The sequence below is a fragment of the Pleuronectes platessa genome, chromosome 17 (assembly GCF_947347685.1).
Source record: "Pleuronectes platessa chromosome 17, fPlePla1.1, whole genome shotgun sequence".
Lineage (NCBI taxonomy): Eukaryota > Metazoa > Chordata > Actinopteri > Pleuronectiformes > Pleuronectidae > Pleuronectes > Pleuronectes platessa.
The window spans coordinates 18,968,349-18,993,460 of NC_070642.1; the positions used below are offsets into that span (position 1 = coordinate 18,968,349).

The 25,112-nt window shown below is 42.4% G+C and overlaps 1 protein-coding gene across 1 annotated transcript in view; it reads left to right on the top strand.

Annotated features, from left to right (window-relative positions):
- The first annotated feature begins 306 nt into the window (after positions 1–306).
- Positions 307–25,112, top strand: part of LOC128460171 (disks large-associated protein 2-like) — a 36,708-nt gene continuing 11,902 nt past the window's right edge. Inside the window, exons 1-4 of the mRNA XM_053445238.1 lie at positions 307–1,455; positions 10,516–10,733; positions 13,239–13,392; positions 14,627–14,846. Of these exons, the coding sequence (XP_053301213.1) occupies positions 370–1,455; positions 10,516–10,733; positions 13,239–13,392; positions 14,627–14,846 (1,678 nt within the window). The 5' untranslated portion in view covers positions 307–369. The remainder of the gene's footprint in view (positions 1,456–10,515; positions 10,734–13,238; positions 13,393–14,626; positions 14,847–25,112) is intronic.

The following is a 25,112-nucleotide window of genomic DNA, read 5'->3' on the forward strand; positions in this document are numbered from 1 at the left end:
GGGATGATAATATTAATATACACTAACTTGAACAGGCACAAAAACTGTTAGTATCTCCGAGATTAAGTGATTTTCGTGAGAATTGAATGAATGGAGGAATGCAGAGAGAATCCCACTTGAGTATTTATCTATCATGTTGTTACTTTTAAGGAGAACCACAAGAGCAATTTTAAATTACGGGCCTATGGGCTATAAACATAATTACTCTTCATGGTTGTTCGGAGCCACTATCTCTCCGACTTCAAGCATCTCTTCTTATGTCTTTATTTTCTTCTGTCTTTCCCTTTCTCTGAAACAGACCAGAAGTTCTCACCTTGGTCTCCGTCTCGAAAGTTCAATGAAGGCAGACGCCTCCCTCCGGCCAGGAACATGAAGGGCTTATCGGGCAGCCGCTCCCAGCACCAGATCCCTTTACCCCATGGCTTGGACTACGACCCCCACATCCACGACCTCCATGCTCACCATGGCGCTGACTCCCGCCACCAGTCCTACCTGCTCAGCCCCACGGAGAGCTGCCCCATGGACTTCCACCACCGCTACTCACCGCGCAGCTCCATCCACTCTGACTGCATGATCATGGGGCCGGTCATGATGCCTCCAGCTGCCGTGTCCGAGCACATCTCCAGCAGCACCTTCCCCAGAATGCACTACAGCTCACAGTATTACGACTCGGCCACACGGGACGACTGCGCTGCCATCACAGCCTCTGCCACCTCCCCAGCCGTCGCTGCTGCTGCGGCCGCGGCGGCTGCCTCCGCCCACCACGCCGGCAACAAGAGCAACCGCCTTCCTGCTAACCTTATGGACCAGTTTGAAAAACAAATGCCACTACACCGTGACGGCTTCCACACATTACAGTACCAGCGCACCTCCACCACCACCGAGCAACGCAGCGAGAGTCCCGGCCGCATCAGGCACCTCGTTCATTCTGTCCAGAAGCTCTTCACAAAGTCTCACTCCCTGGAGGGCTCGTCCAAGATGAACGGCACAAAAGGTGACAATGTAGGAGGTGGAGGAGGAGCGGGAGGGTACCACCATCACGGCCACCACTCCACCAAACACGGTAGCAAGAGGAGCAAGAGCAAAGAACGCAAGCACCGCTCCGGCGGCTGGTGGAGCTCCGACGACAATCTGGATAGTGACAGCACCTACCGCACGCCCAGTGTCATGTCGCGGCACCACGGGGAGCACGTCAGCCACTGTTACCCGGATTCCATGCACAGCCACCACTTTGGAGACCTGTCTCTAAAGACCTCTAAGAGTAACAATGATGTCAAGTGCTCGGCCTGTGAGAGCATGGCCATGGCGCCTGAGGGCAAATTCATGAAGAGGAGCTCCTGGTCGACACTGACAGTCAGCCAGGCGAAGGAGGCCTACAGGAAGTCATCGCTCAACTTAGAGAAACCCATCATGCATATGGACCTCAAGCCTTCACGGACATGTCACTACCTACAGGTGGGTGTTCGTTAACTTTATTTAATGTATATAGTTTGCTTCTTAACAATCTGTCCATCGTATTGGCTAGCAATAGGGACATCAGTGAAGTTTCAGTTCAAGAAATGAAAGACCTATTTTATGTTTATTGTTTTATGACCTTAACTGTCAATGCAAATTTAACTTATATGAATGGAGCTGCTGTTTTCTTTAAAGATTAAAAACATGTCGGCTCCTTCAAAGCGTCTCCCTGCACAAAGACTCTGACCTCGGCTGAATGATTCTTAAGAAAGTGTCTGAGACAGTATTTCAAGGCTAAGTTTATTTTTGTGCTGGATTGAAAAGGGCAGAAATCCTGAGCATCACCGATCTGAAAATATGACAAACAATAATTGAGATCAATATTCCCCCCCACCCCGTGGAGGGTCATTCTGAATAAGATGGAGCGATCGATGATTGATTGGATTTCCTGCTGGGGGAAGCCTTTTGAATTCCACTTTTCTTTCTGTTACTCTCTTGAGGGCAATTGCAGTGTCTGTGAGTGTGAGTGTGAGAAGCCAATGTATTTATCCAGGATTACCTTTTGTGTAGTCACCTCAGGGGGCTATTGTCTATTAAGGGGCAGAGATCAATTGAGTGAATTGATGTCAGGGTGGAAGACACTGAGTATAAAGGGTTACCGGCTGCTAGACTGCAATGGAGAAAAATAGATTGGTTTTGAGCAATTTTTTTTTACCGATGAGTCAGAACTGCTGCAGGCAATAATTAAAACATTTTTATACAGTTTCTATGCCTCTGCCATAACGTTCAGGGACTGATATCGCCACTAGTAACACTTTAAAAAACATGGTATAGGACAAGTGTTTGTAATTTCAAATAATTAGCAGGGCTTTCCAAAGTGACTCACATGGTTCAGCATTAGAATAATGTAAATATTGTCGGGTTGTCCCGAGCACATGAATAAACATTGTGGTTTAAAGGCTTCAGTGAAAGTGGAAGGATTCTCTCGAGGTATTTTTAGGATTATACGTTTAAGAGTCGAAAAAAGGGTTAGTGAGATCGTTGTGACCTTGACCTTTGACCTTTGACCGCTAAAATGTGATAAGCTCATCCTTGAGTCTGGCGAGTAAAACCCGATGACTTAATGCGTCATGCCACAGGCTGGCGTCTCTGTGGAGGCAGGGATTTCAGTGACTTGTGAATAGATTTAAAAAGAGGCATCATGAGCCCTCAGTAACATAAAGACTTTTTTTTCTAAGGAGAACTGTCTCAGCGTCTTTTGAAAAGGTCTCCTGCTTGTAATGGGAATGGAAGGGGTGCAGGAATTGGTCATTATTAAAGTTGCCCCCACTGCCTGCCTGAAGAAGATGTATGCCTTCTACTAGCACTGCATTCATCCTGCTCTAGCCTCCCCCCCACTATGCCCTGTTTAGATTGTGCTCTAAGTTGTATGCGTGCAACGTCATCAATTCTTGGTCTCTGGCCTGTTTTTTGTTTTTTTGTTTGTAATGACAGTGGATTTAAATGGTGCCACACTTACACAAACCCATAAATAGTTCATCTTGGTCTCTGGATGCATTCCCGTCCGTGCTTGGAGAGGGAGAAGAGGCTGAGTCTTTGCCTAGCGCACGCACTTTGATGCTATGTGGAGTGCACCGCTTCACACAGCTACACACAGCTACACACACAGCTACACACACACACACACAGCTACACACACACAAACACTGTGGTTGTTTGTAAGCCGTGGGGACAGACAGACCCTGTCAGTACGGAGACTCTTTCACTGACATTCGACAAGCCTCCGCCTGCCCTACAGCTGCCACAGGAACACATTCAGCGTGTCCTCACTGAGGGCTTCATTCAGTGGAAGAAGTGAAGGCAGATCTGCACACGGACATCGGGTCAACACAGTGTGGTTAGCAGATTTTCTCTGCTTGATGCCTCAGGTCTGTGTTCACTGGTGACGAGGACAGGTCTGTCTTGGACAAGCTGTTGAATTGACCTCGTTCTAGCAAGTGTCACGTCTAGACTCTAGAGGCTAGAGTATTTGAAATGTAACGACTGATGAGGTGAATCTTAACGGTCGGGTTGATAAGTTTATATCCTCTTCACGACCTGATCAACCATCAGTAAATAAAGTTGTTGCTGGTGCCTGTGGCCTCTCGCTGGATCGTAGTAAACACCACCAGTCACATCAACATGTTATGATTTGGTCCCTCACCATCCTGCCTGGTTGCTCGCACCTTTCTCCTGCTCCCACTGCACATGACTGGAGTTACGCTGGGAGACATACATGGAGTCATGGACAAGTCATCTTCTACCAGTTGTCAGTCAGTGCACGTTCATGTGTTTTGTGGCTGCAGTAGTGGAGGAATACGAATGAAGGATAATAAATGCTGGAAAAGCTTCAGTTGTAAACTCAGAATGAGAAATCAATGTCAATTCAGGCGTATTGGCATTTCCAATAATATATTATTGCATAGAGATTTTTACAAATTACTAACTGAACAGTTGTTTCTGATACATGATCATTTACATTATATATATACGACTGAGTAAATGAATGAAATCTGCATATCTGCTGTCAATCACTTTTACTCAATGTTTCTTTAACTGAATTAAATACAGGTATTATATCATCCATCACTTGCTTGGCCTAGTCCCTTGTGTAAGAGGAATACATGAGAGTAAATAAAGTCTAAATAACTAATTGTTTGGCGTAGGCCCAAGATCTTGAAGCACGTTTTGAAGGTGAGCTACAGTCTCGACTGTGGAGTGAAGCCAAACTGTTTCTCCAATATTCCATAAACCACATAGCTTCAATCAATCATATCTCTGTGCCTGTCCTTGTTTGAAATGGAGCCAGTGTGGTGCTTTACCTTAAGTGTAATAATAAAAAAAATAATCTCTCAGGCGATAGCAGGGAATTTGAAAAGATTATCTCGGGAGGAACTCAGTCTCCCCTGTGACGTCTCCATCCTCTGCAATGACCCTAAAGATTGAGCTTGTGTCCTCCCGATGATATACAGCCACCATTACAACACGTTACGTCTCTCAGGGCGCTCTGCACTCACAGTGTGGTACTCTACGCCCAAATCCACCAACAGAGAATTTACTGTACGTAGAAGTACACGCTCCATATAAAATGATGGAGGCATATTTGGGTTATAGTCTGTACTCCTGTCAAACGGGGCTTAACTTCCTGCTGATTTGTAAACACCCGTTTATTGTAGTTACTGTACATAGTAGGAGACTTGCTGGGCGGCTGTGGCTGAGGGGTAGAGTGGTCGTCCTCCATCCTGAAGGTCGGCAGTTCGATCCCCAGTCTGACCCATCTGCATGCCGAAGTGTCCTTGGGCAAGATGCTGAACCCTGAATGGCCCCCCCCATAGAATAGATGCACTGTATGAATGTGTGTGTGAATGTAAAACTGTACTGTAAAGCGCTTTGAGTGGTCATCAAGACTAGAAAAGCGCTATATACATACAAAACCATTTACCATTAACCATTTAAACTGGGGTCACAGTACAGGAATTTTGGGTCGGTATAATCCTTATTCACCCCCCCCCCCCCCCGCCCCTCCCGAAAATTGAAGGGTAAATCTGATATTAAGTAATAATATTAATTAATTATTTTCTAATCTTGTTGTGTTGGCGTGTTTAAGATTGCAGAGAATACCAGTTTTTAAAACTCCTGCTTCAGATTTCAGTACATTCAGCGACACACATTCCACCACTTCATCGCTTAACAACTGTGTGGAAGTGGGGGAGAGAAATTACTCGACTAATTCACCACAAATTGTCCCACCAGTTTTTACAGGTCAGCGATTTTCTGTGCTGGAACGTCTGCTACGCGCTCTCTTACAAAATCCCCGTCTGCAACCTGCAGCGTGAGGATGCTTTGGTCCCGGGGTTATCTCTGTGCACGGTGTTTGTTCGTAACTAATGATGGTGGAGAGCTGCTCGTCTGTCTGGCTGCCTCAGAGGCACAGCTGAACGTGCTCTTTCAGGTGTAGCATCAAATGAGCGCAGAGATGAGGTAATGCTAATGAGCTAGCGCGACGCCTCCGTGAGTGATGGCTGCCTCGTTAAACCACAGCCCCAGACGATCCCACGCTCGAGCGTTAGCGGGAAAATCCTTCTTAAAGTTTATTGCTGTATTTAAACCTGATTAACTTGTTTCCAGATAATTGTTATTCTACTGAAGTGGAAGAAAATAAACTGGAAGATTAACATGTATGATAGTTTTTCTTATACAACTTTATAAGTGATATAAGCGATGTAACCTTCCCAAGTAGGGCAGCCTTGGAAACTACTCCCTTATCTTCTTTTTTTTTAAGAGGATGACTCATAGAGGAAGCTTCATATCACAACGTTTGAAAAGAGGATAATTTATTTCCCTACTTTGCTGTTGCATGATGAAAAAGTGTATCCTGCACAAAAGTTCATTGGTTTTTAGATTCAAAGGAGAGAAGCATCTGGTCCAAAGCTTCAGAAAACCCTTTCAACTCCACTACAAAAACGTTTGGGGAGAACTTGCTCGTAGAATGAATTCAATTAATGACGGTGGAAAGCAGTGGCTGTAAATCTTCCTCTACCTTCTCCCTGTTTTCTTATTCTTGCCTCAGGCTGTCAGGTCCCTGCTGAAGTGGGCTGTCAGGTCAAAGAGGATAATGGACGTTGAAAGAGACATATGATACTCGTTCTTTCCTCGAGTGTGTTACATGTTTTTTTGGTTGTGTGTGTGTGTAAAAGGTCAAAAGTTAAAAAGTTGAAAAGCACAAATTCAAGTAAGTGGAACTGAAGCTCCTGAGAGGCCCTGTCAGTCGTCTGCACCATTGTGACATCACAATGACCCACATATTCATCAGGCTCACCTAGCAGCTGGTTTGATTGGCCAACTGACAAAGAGAAAGCAAGGGCAGAGACAAATATTTCCTATACACATGCTGGAAGTGGTTGACCAATCACAACAGAGAGTGGGCCAGCGGGCCAATCAGAGCAGACTTGGCTTAAACAAGAGGGAGCCTTAAAGAGACCGGATCTAAAACTAAGAATGTTCAAATTACTGCATCGGAAAAAGCTCAGATACTTTCGATTAATAAAGAGTCAGAAAAGCAGCGAGGATGTGAATCTACTTATCTCTAAGTACATTATTTTTACCAAGTTAAAACAGGGAATCACAGATACTTGATATCGTAATCAACATTGTGAAGATGAAAAGATATTAGAACATCTCCAGCTGAAACCAAGAGGTGCTGCAGCGATGGAGAGGATAAGGAAAGTGATATTTTTGTGGTACTTTACCTTAAGGCTAAAAAGGAGGTATATATCAGCCACTCTAAAACCAGTATCTGTAAAAGCCGTTCAGCAATTGTGGCAGAACGCAGCCGAGCTCCAGTATATGATCGGATAAAGTGAGTAACTGGCAGAGCATTACGGACAGCCCTGCGCCCGAGGCTGCTGTTTCAAGAGCTCAGGCTGCCCCCCCCCCCCCCGTCCGCTGGGACCAGTACTGCTGCTGAACCACACACTGACACTGTGTTGTACTTACTATACACCTGATCAATACGGTGGCAGACCGTGTAGCGTGTGACACATAGCCCCTGAAAATCGTTCCTCTTCAGAGTGAGGAAAGCACAGAGCCTGTGAATAACAGGACTTGTCAATATTAGTCAGTTTAATCACAGTTAAAAGAAACCGGTCAAGTTAAACCTGCAGCGTGTCCAATATGACGCCCAGAGAGATCGAGGGTACTTGCTTCTGCAGAGTTACACAGGAAGTACTCTGCACTGATTTATACAACGTGAAAATCTAATTAAATCTTATGCTGGTATTTGTACATGAGCAATGTGTGTACAATTACTCGCTCATGTTCACGTCATCCTGATGCTGGTACACTAAGAACAGTCATTGATTGAGCAGTGGACTGTGACTTTTCAACCCCATTTTACTTGGTCGATTATTTCTGTAGTTTTTGATTACACGAAATTTTAAGCTACAATACGTCTGAAATATTGGTCCTTATTTCTTTTATAGCTAATTTAAGAGCTCATAATGTTTTTTGTAGCAGCTGTGACACTGTGCCATTCACTGTGCTGATTTAAAAGGCCTGAGCCTCAGTGATGGGACTGGCAACCTTTGCTGTGCAAGCGTAAAAAAAAAAAAAAAAATACATCACTGCCAGAAGTGCAGGAAATTGAATTAACAGTTTTATACAAAATTCTCTCACCTAAGTGCTATCCTCAAACATCGTCTAACCGTTCTCATTCAACTGGTTTGATGATCCTTTAGATGTGAGGCAGCCTTTGAGTTACTTCTAAAAATGTGCTGATAAATCTTACCCCAGATCAATTTACTTTCAAACCACTGAAATGGACCCATTGATAAGTGGAAGGGTGGATTGTGGAATCAACAGAAGGAATCACCTTGTACGGCTGTTGCTCAGTAAAAGTGACTGTTGCTTAAATGTTGAAATAATCTTTTGTTCCATCAATCTACTGTTTAAATTACCAAGGGAAACCACATATGAGGAAGCAACCTGTCAAAATGAAACCATCCTTACACTCCATATGCACGGTTCTGGTTATAACCCAGAGACATATCAGTTTCTCTCTCTGTATATATTGAATCCTTTGTACACGACCGATTTCCTCCCAGGATGCAGGGCTCTGTGTTATCACCACGCACTTTGTCAAAAGATTACACACAGGAAACAGCCTTCACTCACCGGCCCACACACACTTCCCACCAGCTTCAGGTTAATAAACAGTGGTTGCCCTGTTTTTGTGTTTATTCCAGACAAACTGCTGCGGCTGCTGTCGGAAGCGTAACGCCTGGTTCTCTCAGAGCAGGAGGGGAGTTTACAGAGAAAAGACAAAAAATGTTCTTTACACTTTGAGAAGGTTTTGATCTGCCTGACTTCCTTCAGCACGAGAGCCAGAGAATACTCAGAAGTATTTAATTGGGCAATGAATAACTAGCAAGTGACCCCAGAGTGCACGTCTCCAGGGACAAAAGAAAACAAATCTTATAGTTCACAGTATTTCAGACATGACACCTAAACTGTTTCATAGTTGTTTTATCTCTGGCTCTCATATTTCAGTTGCTGGATTATTTTTTTCAGCTATGCAAACTCAATATAACACACTACAAATACAGAGTAGTAACACAAAGTAACACAAATTTATGCTCTGGTAAAATGATTTATGTTCTGCACTGGGTAGAAATACACAAGCAAAGTGATACAGCTTCTAAAATGTTTAAAAAACTAAATAATCAGACTTAAATTATTAGAGTTTGATTAATTTTAAATCAACTTGTGTAAATATTTCTATTATGTTTCTACTTTAAGATTAATGTAACCACAAAAGAAGTTTGTGTGTTTCACCCAGGTGTGTTTATAAAGACGGACGACAAAAAATAAGTTTAACGTGAACTTTGTGTAACAATAACCTTTAACTAGAGGAAACCTCTGGATCTGATTCTCCTGGCTGGTGTGAGGTTCACCACTGAGTTTAATTTGAGAATCCGGGGCTCTGAGATGATTGGAGTAAGAGGGGGAGCTTGAAACCAGGGAAGTGAATCAGCTTAATTTTCTGTTTAGTGAAAACGCAGCCAGAGCTTATCCCACCACTTGTCTGATACATTTCCCAAACTCGTTTGGCTAATTGGGCCCCATTGTACTTGCAAACACTTTCTCTTGTGTGCACTGTACAAGCCTGATATTCTGTCTCCTAGCAGAACGGCCCTGTTACATCTGTACTCCACCACCATTTCACAAGTCACCACAGATACTGGCTCAAAAACAAACAATATCTTAGAGTATTATAACCTGACATTTATAAAGTGTCTGACACGGCACTTAGGACATTATAGCCCTGTTCATGACTGGTCCCCAAAAAGACAAATAGTATGTGACCTAATGACGACGCTGCTGTGAGCTTGGCCATGCGCTTCACAGAACAGCGTTTAGACAGCTCAGGGACCCGTGCACTAGCCATGGACACCGAATTACCAGAGCTCCAGTAGGAGAAAGTGTCCCAGTTATCTATGCACGACTAAACATGTCAACAGAGTTTTTCCCCAGAGCCGTGGCACTTAAAAAACAAAATATCACCCAGCGCTCTTCCTGTGGCCAAACTTTCATGCACCAAGTGCATCTGTGCTCAACTCCATTTAAATCTGCATCCGGTAAATAATAGATTCTCTCAGACTCTGCTCACAGGGACAGATTCAGTCATTTAACACTCTTTGCTTTGAGCTTTATTCTATATATTGTATTCTTATTTTATCTTTCCCTTGATATAACATTGTATTTCTCTTTACTGTATAAATCTAAATAGTCTGTGTTTGACACGTGTGCAAGACAAAGACACACTTGGTGAAATGAAGCTTTTCTGGAACTGAATCGGATCAGAGATGATGAATTACATATCGGGATTGGCCAATGAGAATATACATGCATGCAGTATACTCAAGCATACCCCGAACAATATGAATGGTTAAAACTTTATGGATTTTTTTGATGGTCCTCTCGATGGCCGGTCCGACTATGACAGATAGGTCAATTTTCGAGTTGTTTGTCTGTTTGTGTGTGTGTGTGTGTGTGTGTGTGTGTGTCTTTGTGTGGGTGTGTAGAGTAGGAGTGAATCAATGTTCTGTGCAGCTGTACGATAAAATAAGATTTTACCCATTTGACATAGTAAAACATATATATATTTTTTTTTAAATGAGTACTCTACGTGGCAGTCAATGTTCATTTTGTGTTTTGCTGCCACAAATAAATCAAACGAATGTGAAATCCTTGACAACCATAAATCATCCTGCAGCAGCTTGACCAATGAACATTTGAATCAGTGTCTCCATGTGGAAATAAACCTCTTGTATCTACACTCAAGCAACTGAAAGCAGGCAAACAATACAAGCAAATAACTCCCACTAAGGTCAAATATGATTTTAATACTTTGACTTGAAGTTGATTAAATGTTATCACCGATCATTCCCGACCTTTGCCCTTGGAATAGGTTCAATAACTGATGTGTCTGTAGTATTGAACGCAGCGTGTTATCTCCCACAGGTGCCCCAGGACGAGTGGAGTGGATACCCCGGCGACAAAGACGAGGAGATCCCGTGTCGGCGGATGCGCAGCAGCAGCTACGTCAAAGCTATGGGAGAGGTGGAGGATGAAAGTGGCGACTCTGACTCCAGCCCGAAGACCTCCCCCCAGAAGGCCGTGCGGCCTGACGCTCTCGTCCTCAAATCAGCCATGCAGAGAGCCCACTTCGACTCCCACAGGTAGGCCCGGTGCCGAGCTCAGTACCTCCACGCCAAATCTATGTGTGAAGTCAACCTCCATCTTTATTATTAATAGGAATAGCTCGGGAATTGATGGAGGGTTTAGGAGCAATAAAAATGTTAATTACTACATGCTTCAATTTTTATTGCAGTGTGCATCTTCTCAATGCTGAGGACAGGAGGTAGATTGTGGTGTCTGGAACTGACACAAATACTTGTAAATGGGACATAGACTGTACAATGGGGTCAGTACGGGTTCACTTCAGTGTTCGCACAATTACAGAGGCGCACACACACACACACATAGACACACACACACAAATATGATGGCAGGGAGGTCAGGTGTGTTGTTGGCTGAGTGGTTTTTGTTTTCTCAAGGTTCAGGACTGTTAAAAGCCGGTGAGTCACATCGCCACTGCCTCGCCAATAACTTTGATCAGCAGCTTAATTTCAGTGACCAATGAAAGAGCATGGCTTTACAGTAGAAAGACCTTTATCCAGCACTGGACTCAAACTACTACACAACTGTTGTTTTAAGGAATAAGACATAACTTATGGGGAATGAATGGAATGCAAATAAGTCACTGCACTTTATCAGCCGACGACACGCTACTGTAAGTTTTTCTGGAAAATATTTAATCAGTGTTTTAGGTGTGTGGGGGGGGGGGGGGGGGGTACATGCAAAGTATTTTCTACAAATTCTAAAACCTTGCATTCAATAAATAATAAATCAATTCAGAGCTTCAACCTTATTGTTTCCATTTAACATCAACTCACTGATTTGTCTACGCGCTGTCACAGAAATACAGATTTTTAACTCAGCTGCCGTCCACAAGAGATGGAAGAATGTATTTTTACAAATACCTGGACAACTACATTTGGCTGATATTTTGCGTGAGGCTTCTCTTACTCGTTTCTTCTTAATACCAACATTACTAACCTGCTCCTGAGCACTGCTGGCTAACCTTTCGATCCATGACCGCTTCATGAGATCAGTCAAAGCACCGCTCTGCTGAGCGTTTCAGCACGAAATGGGCTTTTTGTTTGTGACCTTTTTTTTTGTTGTCTGCTGGTTTAATATTTGCTCAACATCTTACACGGGCAACGTGCTTCTGTTCTATCACAGTGTTGTTGACAAGTCTGTGGAGAAACTGTCCCATTTATACAATGTAAGACTCCAGAGAGCAGGTTTAAATGGGCTCAGTCTAAAGGGGAATTAATTATGGTGGAAGTGTTGCAACTTTTAATTAATTGTATATTTAGTCTGATTGCTAATAATATGTTTAAATACACAGCTCATTTGCTGCAAAAGGTCTCAGCAGTGGTCAAGGTGAAATAACATAAAAAAGGAAGTAGGTGGCAAACAAATTGTAGATTCAAAGGATCCTTCAAAAGCAAATTAGACGTCGTGGAGTTCTCCATCTTTACCTAATCATTTCTTAATCGTCACCGTATGAAGCCTGCTCCCTGGTGCTGGTTTATTTCCAGGCAGTGTGGCTTTTCAGCTAAAACCAAATTCTCTGAACCTGGGGAGGCGTCATGCATCCGTCATCCCCTCTGCCACTCGGTGCTATTTCGGTTCCCGTCGTCTCAGCGGGGGTCTGATCACTTCTGCTTTTTTGTCCACAAACAATCCAACCCCCTTGTTTTTTTTTAGCCTCTGGCAAAGACCGGGATAATGTCTTATTATTGCAGCTGCGAGCGTCTCAGTGTTTCTCACACAGGCTCTGATGTAGCTCTGGGATGAGAGCTGCTGTGTTTTTCTCTCAGAGGAAACTCGGAGCGAGACTAGAAGCTGTAACAACTGTAGTCATTAAAACTAGTGCAGTGTTGATCCCAGTGGTTCAGACGCTACCACGAAGGAGATGAGTCATTCAAATGCTCAGAATCACTTAGGAAAAAACCCAATCATGAATTCCACAAAAGAAGAAGACACACCACACACAACAATATATTCTAACCACCAGATTTCTTTTTAATACAGTTTTATATTTGGCTTATTAGGGCCCGAGCACTGGGAGGCCCTATTGAAATTGTAAGGATTATTATTATTATTATTATTATTCAGGCAAATGAATTGGCTTTTTGAGGGCTTTAACATGCTCAGATTCTTACCAAAATTTGTGGTGAAAATTTACGTATTCTGGAGGAATTTTCAATGGGCGTCGCAAATATGGCTCAATGGCTCAATGGTGCCCCACGAGACCCCCGGAACCTGTTCACATTGACCGATCTTCACAAAAATCGATACACAGGTGTATCATGACCAGACAAAGTAAAAAGTCTGCAGGTGCCAATGGAAAAATGCAACAGGAAGCCTGCTATTTTGCATTTAGTGGCCATTTTGGCCATATTCCACATTTTTACTTTGAGGTACTTGTACCAGGGCTTTCATCAGATCAACTTCAAATTGAGTGTCATCACAGCAAGATGGAGATAAAAAAGTTATTAAAAGATCGATTTTTTATTCTGAAACCCTCTTTCCTCCCCCTTGCTCTTGTTCAGCCAGGGCTACCACTTGCAAACCACAAGAGAAATGCGGCCCCACCCCAGTGTCACGCTGGACCCCGCCTCCTTCCATCCGCCGCCCTTCCGATCTCGCAACCAGAGCTACATGCGCGCAGTCAGCACCCTCAGTCAGGCTAGCTGCGTCAGCCAGGTGAGTCCCCAACACACGCATGGCACCGCGACACGTGACCAGACGGCGAGAGCAAATGTGTCGTGGATAGAAGCTTTGTGTTGAGGCTATCCCGGTAAAACAGTCAAACATCCCCCAGCTGTCCATACTGAAGGTCCACAGCTGATTGTTGAGTAGTCATAGCCTTTCCTGTCTTAACTGAAGTCAAAGGAAACAAGTGATTTGTGTTGTTTTGGACAGATTTGTTGCATTAGCCCACATCTGAGTCCCAGTCTAATGTTGTTCACAGTTTGTATTTCTAGCGTTCAGGGCTACGAGGAAATGTTTATCTGGAGAGCCTGTGTCCTGATCCCCCCCCCCCGAGGATTGCTGGAAACCAATTATCACTGTTCCTGTTGTTGTGACGTGCCGGTTAGGTGGCTTATCTTTATCTTTATCTTCTCGGACAACAGCTAATGTTTCAAAGTAGAGAGACTTAACATTGTCTAACCTCACATCACACATCAACCATTTTAGGTACCTCCCTCCCCCTTTTTTCAAACCCTGCTAAGAAACTATACAGTTGGATGAATTGTGCGGGTCTGTTGTCGATCGCCCTGGTGGCAAAAGACGTGGCTGCTACAGTAAGAAGATCTGTGACACAACCAGTGAATGGGTCTCTGTACGGATGAGTAACAGAAGCTATGCTAACACTAATTGTATCATTAATAACGCTGATGTTTAACGATGGTAATAATAGAAAAAGGTTCTTGAGTAATATTGAAACTCGTCCCTTCATTGCAACAGAATTTAGAAAGTTAAACACTGAAGTCATAAGAAACAGATGATGTTTATATAAGTGTGTAACTGTGACAGGGTTTTAAAGCAACTGTTACATAGAATATGACACAACTGAGTAGATTGCACCTTTTGAATAATACACAACCAACAAATGTTTTCATCTTGTATAGAATTTACAATATTGTTACTTGCTAAAGTTACAAAAATACACAACTGAATCTGTTTTTGCTAGTTTGTTAAATGAAATGCTTTTGAAACACAAACTAAATACTTTTTTCTGATTGTGTTTATGTTGTCATCTGCCCCTTTCTCTAATTTGATCTTGACATTTATTCAGTTTAAGGTCCGAAGTGACAGTGGCATTTCCTAATGCTAACACTCCTTCATATTTGCTGTGCAAAGGGGAAGAATCAAAGTGAGAAAGAGAAAGGAAGAGGAAAAATTAAGGACTGCTATTCCTGTTTTTGTCTCTCAGGTGAGTGAGACTGAGGTCAATGGCCAGTTTGAGTCAGTTTGCGAGTCCGTTTTTAGTGAAGTAGAATCCCAGGCCATGGAGGCCTTGGACCTGCCTGGTTCGTTCCGCACTCGAAGCCACAGTTACCTCCGTGCAATTCAGGCTGGTTATTCCCAAGATGACGACTGCTTGCCTTCAATGACATCCTCCACTGTCACTTCAACTCTCAGATCCACAACAGGTAAAAAAAAATCCCCCCCCTAATTGAGAGAGGGCTTAGACCACATATCCTCATACATCCTATACATGCGCACAGACCTGACATACCTACATATGTACAGTGGGGAACCCTTGAGCTTCAGAGATGCCGGGCTGAATGATCCCAGTTCCTTTTCTTTGGAAGCTCTGGTGTGCGTGTGTTTGTTTTTGCCTCTGCATACCCCCCCCTCCCTGATTGTTCAGATGGATTTGCTTGTATGTTAGTTTGCACGATTCATGCACCAATAGCCAAGCTTCTGGTCGGTGACTTGTGGTGTTGCCGAGCTGCAGACTGGGCTACGAGCGGGAGGGGATGCATTCTAAACACTCAGATGGCAGCACACGCACACAGCACACAATGTCACAACACAGCCACGACACATGGCATGCCTATGAGGAGTAGGCCCTACCCTGAGCATGTTAAACTGTGGTGTTATATATATGTGTTGTGCGAGTTACTTAGGCCAGGGGTAGAGGAGCGGCAGGTTATTGGACACAGTTGTGTTGCGAGGACACGCCGGACAAGCCTTCTGCCTGTCCTCCCCCCTGCTCTGCTCCACCAACACACAAACACATGCTTTGCAACTCACCTCGCAATTGAACTCATTAAATAAAATTAAAAAAACGAAAATCTTGTAACCAATTTAAGGTAAGTCGACAATCTCCAAAGACTAGAACACTTACACATACACACACACTGGTTGCACAAAGGATCTGCCCACTGATGGTTTACTCCCACAGTTCGACTTGGCCTTTGTTTACTTGCAGTATTGTGTTGTGTTGCATGAAACTCAACCTTGTGAACAAAACTTATTTGGTCTCAATCATTGTGGTCTTCAACGGCAAGTTTCAATAGAAGTTCATTTTGTTTGGGATATTTCTTCATTGGTAATAATTACACATGAACTCACAGTTGTTTTTTCTGAAACCAGAGAATTTTGTGTACACCTTAATTTAAACTACCTGGTACTTTTTTAATGCGACATTCAAGGACTTCAAGGTTTTGTGCAACACAACACGTGCAATAAAATCCCTAATGTGACACGTTTCAGGTTCTTTGTGCAAGCAGTCTCTGCAGTAACTCCCTCACTAAGTGCATTTGGTGTTTGCCTGCAAGAGTAAAGCTATGAACCCTATTGAAACTTTTTTCTTTAATTACGTGCATTTTTATATACTATGACCTGGATTTTGAATTGTTTTTGTACACTCTTCTGTCAATTGAATATTGGAGACATTTGCACTTTTAACTCATTCTGTGGGCTTTGTTTTCTGGTTCAATCTGGACTTTTGTTTTTTCGGGAATTCCTCTCATCTTCAATTTGGGTTTTTTCCATCTGCAATTTCTTCGCTGTGACAGAAGGATAAAGAAGTGTTCTCCAATCCCACCGTCTTATTTGCTGAACTCTATTCATTTAGGGCTCTGCTCCAAATCTGTCCGCTCTAAAAGGGCCAAACGACTGTAGAATGTGTTGTGAAGTTGTATTTCAAAGATCGGCAGGATGCTTTATCCACAACATGTCAGATAAGGTTAAAGTAAACCAGAGGAAGGGTTCAGTGGATGGTGATTAGTCTCACACGGCACCGTCACCTCCCAGTTTACTGTAAATAATATTTCTCATTTGGTTTTCACTCCTCTGAGGGAGTAGTTGCCTTAAAATTGATAAAGTATTGATTCCCTGGAATCGCGTTGGTTAAGTTAGTATTTAATACTAGTTTATAATTGAATTGTAAGCGTTATGAACCAAACCCCGTGTGAGGCTAGTGGGCCCTTGAGTGGGGCGAGGATCCCGAGCAGCGAACCCCTCTCCATTTGACCATCCATCTCTTGAAGGATAACCAGGGGGAAAGAACAACTGGAGGCATCAGTGATGATTGTTGCAGGTATTTTAATGTTGACACGCATACATATATTTATGTATATGTGTGTTTTTGCACTGCCTTCTCAGTAAAAAAACCATAGCCACTTAGAGTTTATAAAATAGAGTTGGTAGAAAATACCTCGTTTTGTTTCCTCGTAGCAAACACGGTTTCAAACAACTCACAAAACCTCAGACACTGATTTTTATCTGAAAACCTTTGCATCTTAATATTGATGACATTGATGATGTGATACTGGATTTTGTGAGTTGTTTAACATGTCTCTATTTAAGTGTTCTTAAACCACATTATAAGTGTATATGTACTTCTCAAACTTGTGCCTGCTGCACACTAGAGGATAATCGGCCGGACTTTGGTTTGACATCAGCGAGACTCAATTAGTAAGAAAAACATGCAATAGCCAATTAAGGCGAGAACAAGGCTGCCTAGAAGACTTCTGTTTGTTTTGAGGACAAACTTGTGGAACAGTTTAAGTACTTGTTTAATGTTTCTTGTCCTGTTTGTGCAAAACATTACACAAACAAATTCAACAAGCTGCAGTCCGCCTCAATGTTTATTTTTATTCTAACTCGATAATGCAAGTTTCTGGAATCGCATTTGTCGCCCTTTGTTTCTACTAGATCGTCAAGTTTGTGCGTTATCTCGATTAAAAGATTAAACATAGGTGATCAGTCGTTATGTCTGCTTAAAATCCTTTAAATGTGAAAATCCTCTAGTGTGCAGCAGTCACAATGTCTTCATAACCCAAACCATAAAATAGCTCTGAATGTTATCGCATTGCCACTGTCTCCAATCATGTGTGAGAGCAGCATCTGTCTGCTGTACATGTGTAAACTCTATTCTTTCTTTCCATGGAAATTTGACATCTTAAAAAAAAAACGCTTGCATCGAGTCTGTCAGCTGTGTTTGACTGTGGGATTGCAGCCTCTTCCTGGTTGCAGCCCTGAAGGGGGGGGAGCCCCTCCCCTCGCCGGGTTACTTTCTTCATACGGTCTAATCTGCCACCGTGGACCTGATATGTTCAATAGGGTTCATATCTGCTTCTTGGCCCAGTGGGTTGTGATTCCTCTGCTCCCTTTACATCTTTTCTTTTGCACAAAATGGCACAAATTTGTTTTTTCCAGTCACATTTTGATATCTCTTGAGAAATAGGGGTTCTCGGGGAAAAATGGGATTCATCATTTGATAAGCATCGATGCATTTGGTGTGTTTAATTCCACTCTTTGCTGTGCTGTGCAGTGAAAAGATGGAAAGAAGCCTTGAGATGACTGAGAAGGCAGTGTTAAAAACATCGTGAAAAGTCTACAGTATGTGAGTCTCATGACAACAGTTAGGTGAATCCTCCTCTACTCACTCAGCAAGGAGCCGCTGACCCTCAAAGACATTTTGTTAATAGTTAAACTTGAACACCACATGATTAGAAACTTTAAAACACATGCTATCAACTCCACCAACATTCCTCTTACATGTTAGTCATAGTGGGCTAGAACCAAACAGGAAATGATGTCATTGGAACTACTTGCCACTCACATACTGTATGTTTTCCATAGATATGTGTTGACTTTCTGATTGAGAATCCAGATCAAATCACACTCCAGCTGTTCCTTTCACGTTGAATGTCCTTCTGTTTGCATATTCATATTTTTCTTCCAGAGGGATATGATATTGTGGATGGGACCTCTTTACTAAATGAAGACATGATAGACGATGATGACGGTGCTAGCTCCTCTGCCTATGCGGAGCTGGAGAGGCTGGAGAGAGAGACTATGGCCTGTCGCAGCCAGCACAGTACTAGCTCCACCATAACAGCCATCTCCGTCCCTCCGGCTTCCCCGCCTTCATACCGGATCCCCTCCGCCTCGCCGGTCTCCGCCTCCGAGGCCCCGGTCCCTCAGGCCCTTCAGGCCTTTAAGGAGTCGGCGAACATGGTCGCTGCCTTCAACCTGCAGTGGAAGGATGAAATCTCGGCAATGCGCTATGAGCTGGCAGAGCTGCGTAGGGACGTCTGTGGGGAACTGAAAACTTTCAACAGCAACTTCTTCAACTTTACTCAGTGCTACAATATGTGGACTCTGTGCCGGGAGCCGTGCAGCGACAGCACCACGCAAACAGACGACAGGGTGTCCATAGGAATCCAAGCAGGCTCCAGTTGGTCCATTAGACAGAATAAGGAGGACAAGTCGGTGATGTGCCAGCCAGAGCCGGCGCCGTTCAGCATAATGGATTTCATGGACCCGCCCCGGATTGAGATCATAGAGGGAACCCCTGAAAGCACGCCAGACGGGTCGGGCAGCCCTGCCAGCCCTATTCCAATAGAGGACTTCCCCTGGGAGATCATAAAAAAAAAGCCCCATAAGCAGCAGGACTCAGGTGCCCACACGGGTGGCCACAGAAGCGCCAGTCTAGAACTATGGAGCAGAAAGTACACCAGTGGGCCCATGTCATATCTGTCTATGTCATTCTAACCATTCCCATACGCATTCTGTGAAACGAGACGAGGAAGCCAGGGTACAAACCACGAGAGGCAGGGAGGTGCTGTTGTTAGATGTCCCTTTACTCTATGCAGACACAGAGTCTGTCATCTCTTGAACAGGTCACAATGTTGTTCAAGCAATCTTTAAAGAAACAAGTGTCTTGCTCAGCCATGGAATAAATGAGAATGATTATGTCTCACACCGGAATGAGGTGACATGAGAATGTGAGAGAGAATGTGGCTGATGTTCAGATCCTCAAGTGCCAACGAGTGCAGCATTATCTATTGGAGATCTGAGGGTCACTGACTGACCTAGAATCAGCCACGTGGTCAGCTGAGGAATGAGGAATAATAATGAGGGCCTGTTTCTGCACATGAATTTGAAAAGCTCAAGCTCATGTTCATTCCAGTTTCTCCTATAGTGTAGAAACGTTCTTTTAAGCACCTCCTGAGAATACTGAATAAAAACTGTGAATAACTTTATAAAACCCTAGTTTTTTTTAAAACGAGTGCTTTAAAGATGAACAAATTTATTTATGAATATATTGATCTATATAATTTCCTTTTTGGTTGTTCTAATCAAAGCGTTCCTCTGCCATGGCCTTCATCCATTTTGCAGCCAGTTCCAGTTGAAATGGGCTTTTTCTGAAAAAGGTCTCGCTTACAAAAACAGGAAGTTACTGTAAGAAATTAAGAAATATTAGATAGTGCTAACAATAACTCATTATAGCCCTAATAGCAACGTTTAAAAGCCCAATTCTCTGGAATATTAGATGGATGACACTGTTCTCGAGGCTCTGTCGACTGGCTCTGTGGCCCCCGGCTGAAAAATAGTTTACAGTGATTTCAAAGTCTAACAACATGTGGAAGGGAACGGGGGATTCACAGTGATCACGAAGTATGAATGTATCGGCTTCAGTTCATTCTTGCACAAAACTGCATTTCGTGTTCCTAACTCCTGTACATGTATATAAATGTACCATTTTGTATATAGAGAAACTTATATTCAATACTTGTACTGTTTGCAGTTATAGACATACTGTGTTGCCGGCGCTGAGAGGGGTAAAAGCAGGAGTTGTGGTTCTAAACCAAACGCAGCACTTTTCTTTTTCCGAGTCTTTGAGGTTTGCCGCCATTTCCTTCATCACGTCCGCCATCCAGCCGCCGTTGAGCCTCATTAGGAGGTTGGTGGTTCATACCGGTGTTTCGCCTTTGGTTTTTGGTGCAGTGGTGACTGCGCTGTGAATGTAAAGTGTTCAACCGATCCCATGAGTAATCTCTATAAACAGGGGCTGGAAGCCTCCATTTCTACTTTGAGCAGACTTTGGTTTTTAATGTTTTTAATGTTCATAGATGTTAATAGAGATTAGACGTAAAACACAAATCGCCAGTTGGACTGTGAACAGTGAACGGAAGATGGAGACTTGACCCAGATATCTGCCGTCTACTCTACAAGCTCCAAAATATTGTCAAACTGCCCTAGAGGCTAATTCGCTATCAGATAATAACCAAATGCCTCCGACTTTGTTTTTAGAGGTTTAACAAGTACTAATTTGAATTCACAGTTTCGGTTAAGTGTCCTTAGAGATATGGACTGAACTCTACTAAAATGCACATTTTCTTAAATGCCACATTTCTCTGGTAAAGACTGGATTTTGTTTCATGCTGGGCCGGTTCATCACTGCAGGAAGACGACAGAGAAACATCGGTCCCTATAAGTAGACAATCAGAGCCACTGAGGGGCCTCTACCGTGTCCCCAGAGGTGCAGTGCAGTACCACTGAATGTACTAACACCGCCTCACTAGTGATGGCTTAGCTGGGCTCCTGTGGGAGGGGGGGGGGAGCCCTCAATCACCTGCTATATTTGGCCAATTGCTCATTTTGTCTGTTACTCATAAAGCGTTCACTAGCCATCGGCATCTCCCTCCACCACTCATCCATTCGTCCCGTTGCACCAACATGGCGTACCAAAGTTAATCTGGAGGCCCGTGGAACTGAGGCCGAGGACAAACGTCTCCCAAGTTGTGACATCACTCATCTGTGGATGATCACTGCAGCACAGGAGCATGGAAAGCCTGTATGTATCAGACCCCTGACTGAAATGTGAACCTTGCGACAAGGACTTGTGATAAAGGAGAAGCGAGAGCTTTCACTTTATAAAGAGAGAGAGAGCGTGGATCCACTTCGCTCCTTTTGCACGACCAAAAGACAGTTCTTGCAGAAAAAAGTGGCATTTTTTGAAAAAGATGATATTTATAAAAAAGGTTGTACCAGAGGTAAGGAATCAAATTTAAAGCCACAAAATAAAAAAAAAGAATAAAGGCAGATATTTTCATTTTTTGGGTTTTTGCAGTAGCTCCACTGCACACATCTGTCACAGTGTCTCATCCAACCTGAGCTAAAAGTCCGAGCCAACGATTTCATTTGCCTTGATAATCTAATACCGGTGTTACAGAGGAACACCGAATCAAGGCAAGTTCGTGCTGCTCATTTTAGCAGCAACTCCATAACTCTGATGTTTCGGTACAAAGAGTAAAAAAAGTATAAAGGATAAACTCAACTGTATTGTTGCCATTCTTCACTCTTTGCAATACAGAATAAGCATTTTTTTTTAAAAGCTTATAACCTATTTATAATTGTTATAAACCCAAATAAAAGAATTTTGCGTTTTTTTCCATCGCAGACCAGCCAAAGGTCGGGTTAGAATAAATCATGACTAATATCAGTGAAAGGCATATGACTGTGACAACATTTAGCCTATAAACGTTTTAATATATAAATTCATATATATATATACAGTATATATTAAAAAAAGAGAAAAAACTTTGAAAAGGCTTGTCTTCATATTTTTGCTTTTCGAATGACTAAGAGGGGAATGCAGTGGCGTTCCTTACTTTCCATCTATTCCCATTGTTTGGGGAATGCAAAGTAACTTAAAGGTGCTGAGGACCGGCCAATCACATTGTCTCAAATCTACTTTCATTCATTCTATGCAAGTCGTATGTTATTTGTCGTATTTTTAGGTCATCTGAATATTTACAGTTATGGATATTAGGTGTTTTACGTTAAGCCTTCACGCAAGTCGTCAATGCCAGGAATGGATTTTTGATGTTGACAGAAAAATATCAGCGGCTCTTTTTACGAAAAATGGAATATCTCTTTCCTTTTGTTTTTGATTTTATTTTCTTGCATGAGCCCCGGGTGACACTAGCGGCAGTTTCAGTGTTTTCCTGCAAAGCAGCCGAGTCATTATCACTGCTCCCATCTTAGCTTCAAGGTGTACGAGCGTCCGAGGGGTTGTTGGTGAGATTCCTGAGATTTCCGCCATGTTGTAGCATACGTGTGCTTCGTTTTAACATTATACACAGAAGAAATGAACAATCATAAGTGCGTCACACATAAAAAATAAATGTTAATAACTTGTACAGACAATATAATTGGAAATGCTTTGCAAATACATCCTAATGAATTTCCATCAAATGGAACCAGTGACTGATTGACGCCAGGGAACTCACCCAACACTATAAATACATTTAAACCCAATGTTTCGTCATCATTCCGTCATTTAGCCCAAAGAAAATAATGACTCTTCCCTCAAAACAAGTTGAGATGTAGCAGAATTACAGATATTGATCTAAATATTAAAATCAAAGAATGCTATTACCCTAAAAAAAATACTTAAGAAACAGACAAAGGGTAATTTAAAGATATTTTTGGACAAGGCAACCATATTTTTGTGCAATGAAATATATAACTGTTTGTGAGAGAAATTCTGAACAGAACAAAGTCAACTTCCCAATTTGAGTTTTTGTCGACATTTTAAATGTTTTTTCATTCAGAGATCTGATGCAACAACTGTGCCCCCCCCCCCATGGAATCTGATCTCGCCTGAACCTGTTAACACTGCTTCAGTAGAACTTCCTTTTCTCACCCATGTGCTATTTTCCCGGTTCCACAGAGATCCACGTGTTCCTCTGTCCGACGTCACTCACATTGCAACTTTCAGGGATCTCAGACTGCATTGTTCAGTGAATCAGAATTTTGTCAAAAAGTTCTAAAGCATTCTTTTGAGAACCACAGTTTAGCCGGCATTTGTTAGCGTACGCTTAATTTGTTCAACGAATGAAATGTGACATGTGATATTTATTACATTTTTTGGATTTGTTTTTTTTTCAGCTTATCGTGGTGTTTCTTGTGAAATTTCCTTTTCATTTGACAACTTTTATTGGCCTTATGTATTTTTCATAAATTGATATAAAACAATGGATTAAAATGTTTATGATGCTTATGTTTATGGCAATTTTAATGACAAAAAAATGGGGGTCATAGCTTTACGATGGCGTCCAAAGATGAAACTGACTTGTAGCATGTCCGTAGTGAGTCGTCTACACACCCTGACGCACAACAAGTACACAGCATGGGTCTGGCTTACTGTCTTTTTACTTTGACTCCTCTCTATTATGCCTTGCTTCTTTTTCTTTCTTTTTTTTACTGAGTTATCATATTTTTATTTTGGTTTTTCTTTTTTCCTTTTTCTATTTTTCCCCCCCATTGTAGGCGTCCGTAGCTTAGCTGGGGGGCGTAGAGAGTACGGTAGGTCTGGTAGGGAACCGCTTTATTCTGTATTCTTTTATATCTGTTGTTAATACAGTTTTTCATACATTTTGTCCGACTCATCCACATTTTCCACCCGTTAGAAGAATAAGATGCATCATGAAGTGGCAGCTACTGTCCCCACTCACTGAGTACGTTGAATACATTTAAATGTTTTCATCTGTTCCCCACATTGACTCAAGTAGATTTTATAAGATGATGCTTGTGCAGAAGTTGCATATTGAGTTTAACAAACCAAAAAGAACACAAGTAACAGAACTGTCCCACATGTTTGCCTTGTGTAACGTTAACACTAGAAACACTGTGGCATTGGCAACGAGACACAATATTCAAATGTTCCACTTAAGATCTCTACGAACTGGAATATACTTCAATTGAAAACATGCATAGAAGTTTTTTTTTATTGTTTATTTGGTTTGTTTTTATTGGTTATGTTTTAATATTACAGTTTTGTTCAGATTCATTGGTACTAGTAGTGATTCACCCTCTTGCTTTAACCATTGTATCCGTTTTCTTTGAGCGGAGGGCGAGGAGTACACGGCACACGGCCGGGCGTCTTTATTTAGAAATGTCCCGGCATGCAGCAAGGCAGGTCACGACCAACGTGACGGCTTTGTTCTTCAAACCACCGCAAATCAATGCTGCTTCTAGCTGATATCATGAATCTGGGATTAATACTCGTGAAAAATACCCTTTTAGAGCAATATTATTCAATAATATTCATACAATACTCTTAATTCTAAGGAGGTGGGTTATGGATACTGAAAAGTATTCTCTCTCTCTCTCTATATATATATAGTTGGGAATCACCCAATCTGCACAAAATCCTGCATATACTATTTTACTTGTAGATATATTGGGTTCTACTACTTTAATGACCTCATTAGCAGCAGAGCAACATATTGAAGATATGGATATTCACTTCCCCATAAAGGTTTTAGTGAACCCCTGACGTTTCCTCTACCACACCACCATCAGGCCAAAGTAGACACTCCCCGACCCTAATGAACTTTAAGTTTTGAGAGATTTATTCAAACTAGTGATACATTCAATAAAAAGGTTATTTTAAACCCAGCTACTTGTAAGTAGCATCATCAAAAAGACCAATATGTCCGTTTGTTTTATTAGACGAGCTGTGAATACAGGGTACTAGGAAATACTCGAGGGGTTCTTTTAAAAATACTGTATAACAATCTCGTGACGGTTGCAGAAGGTAAATCTTTCTTATTTATTCGGGACGCTGACCTCTACCTCATGATTGGTGCAGGCCATTGATTTGTATT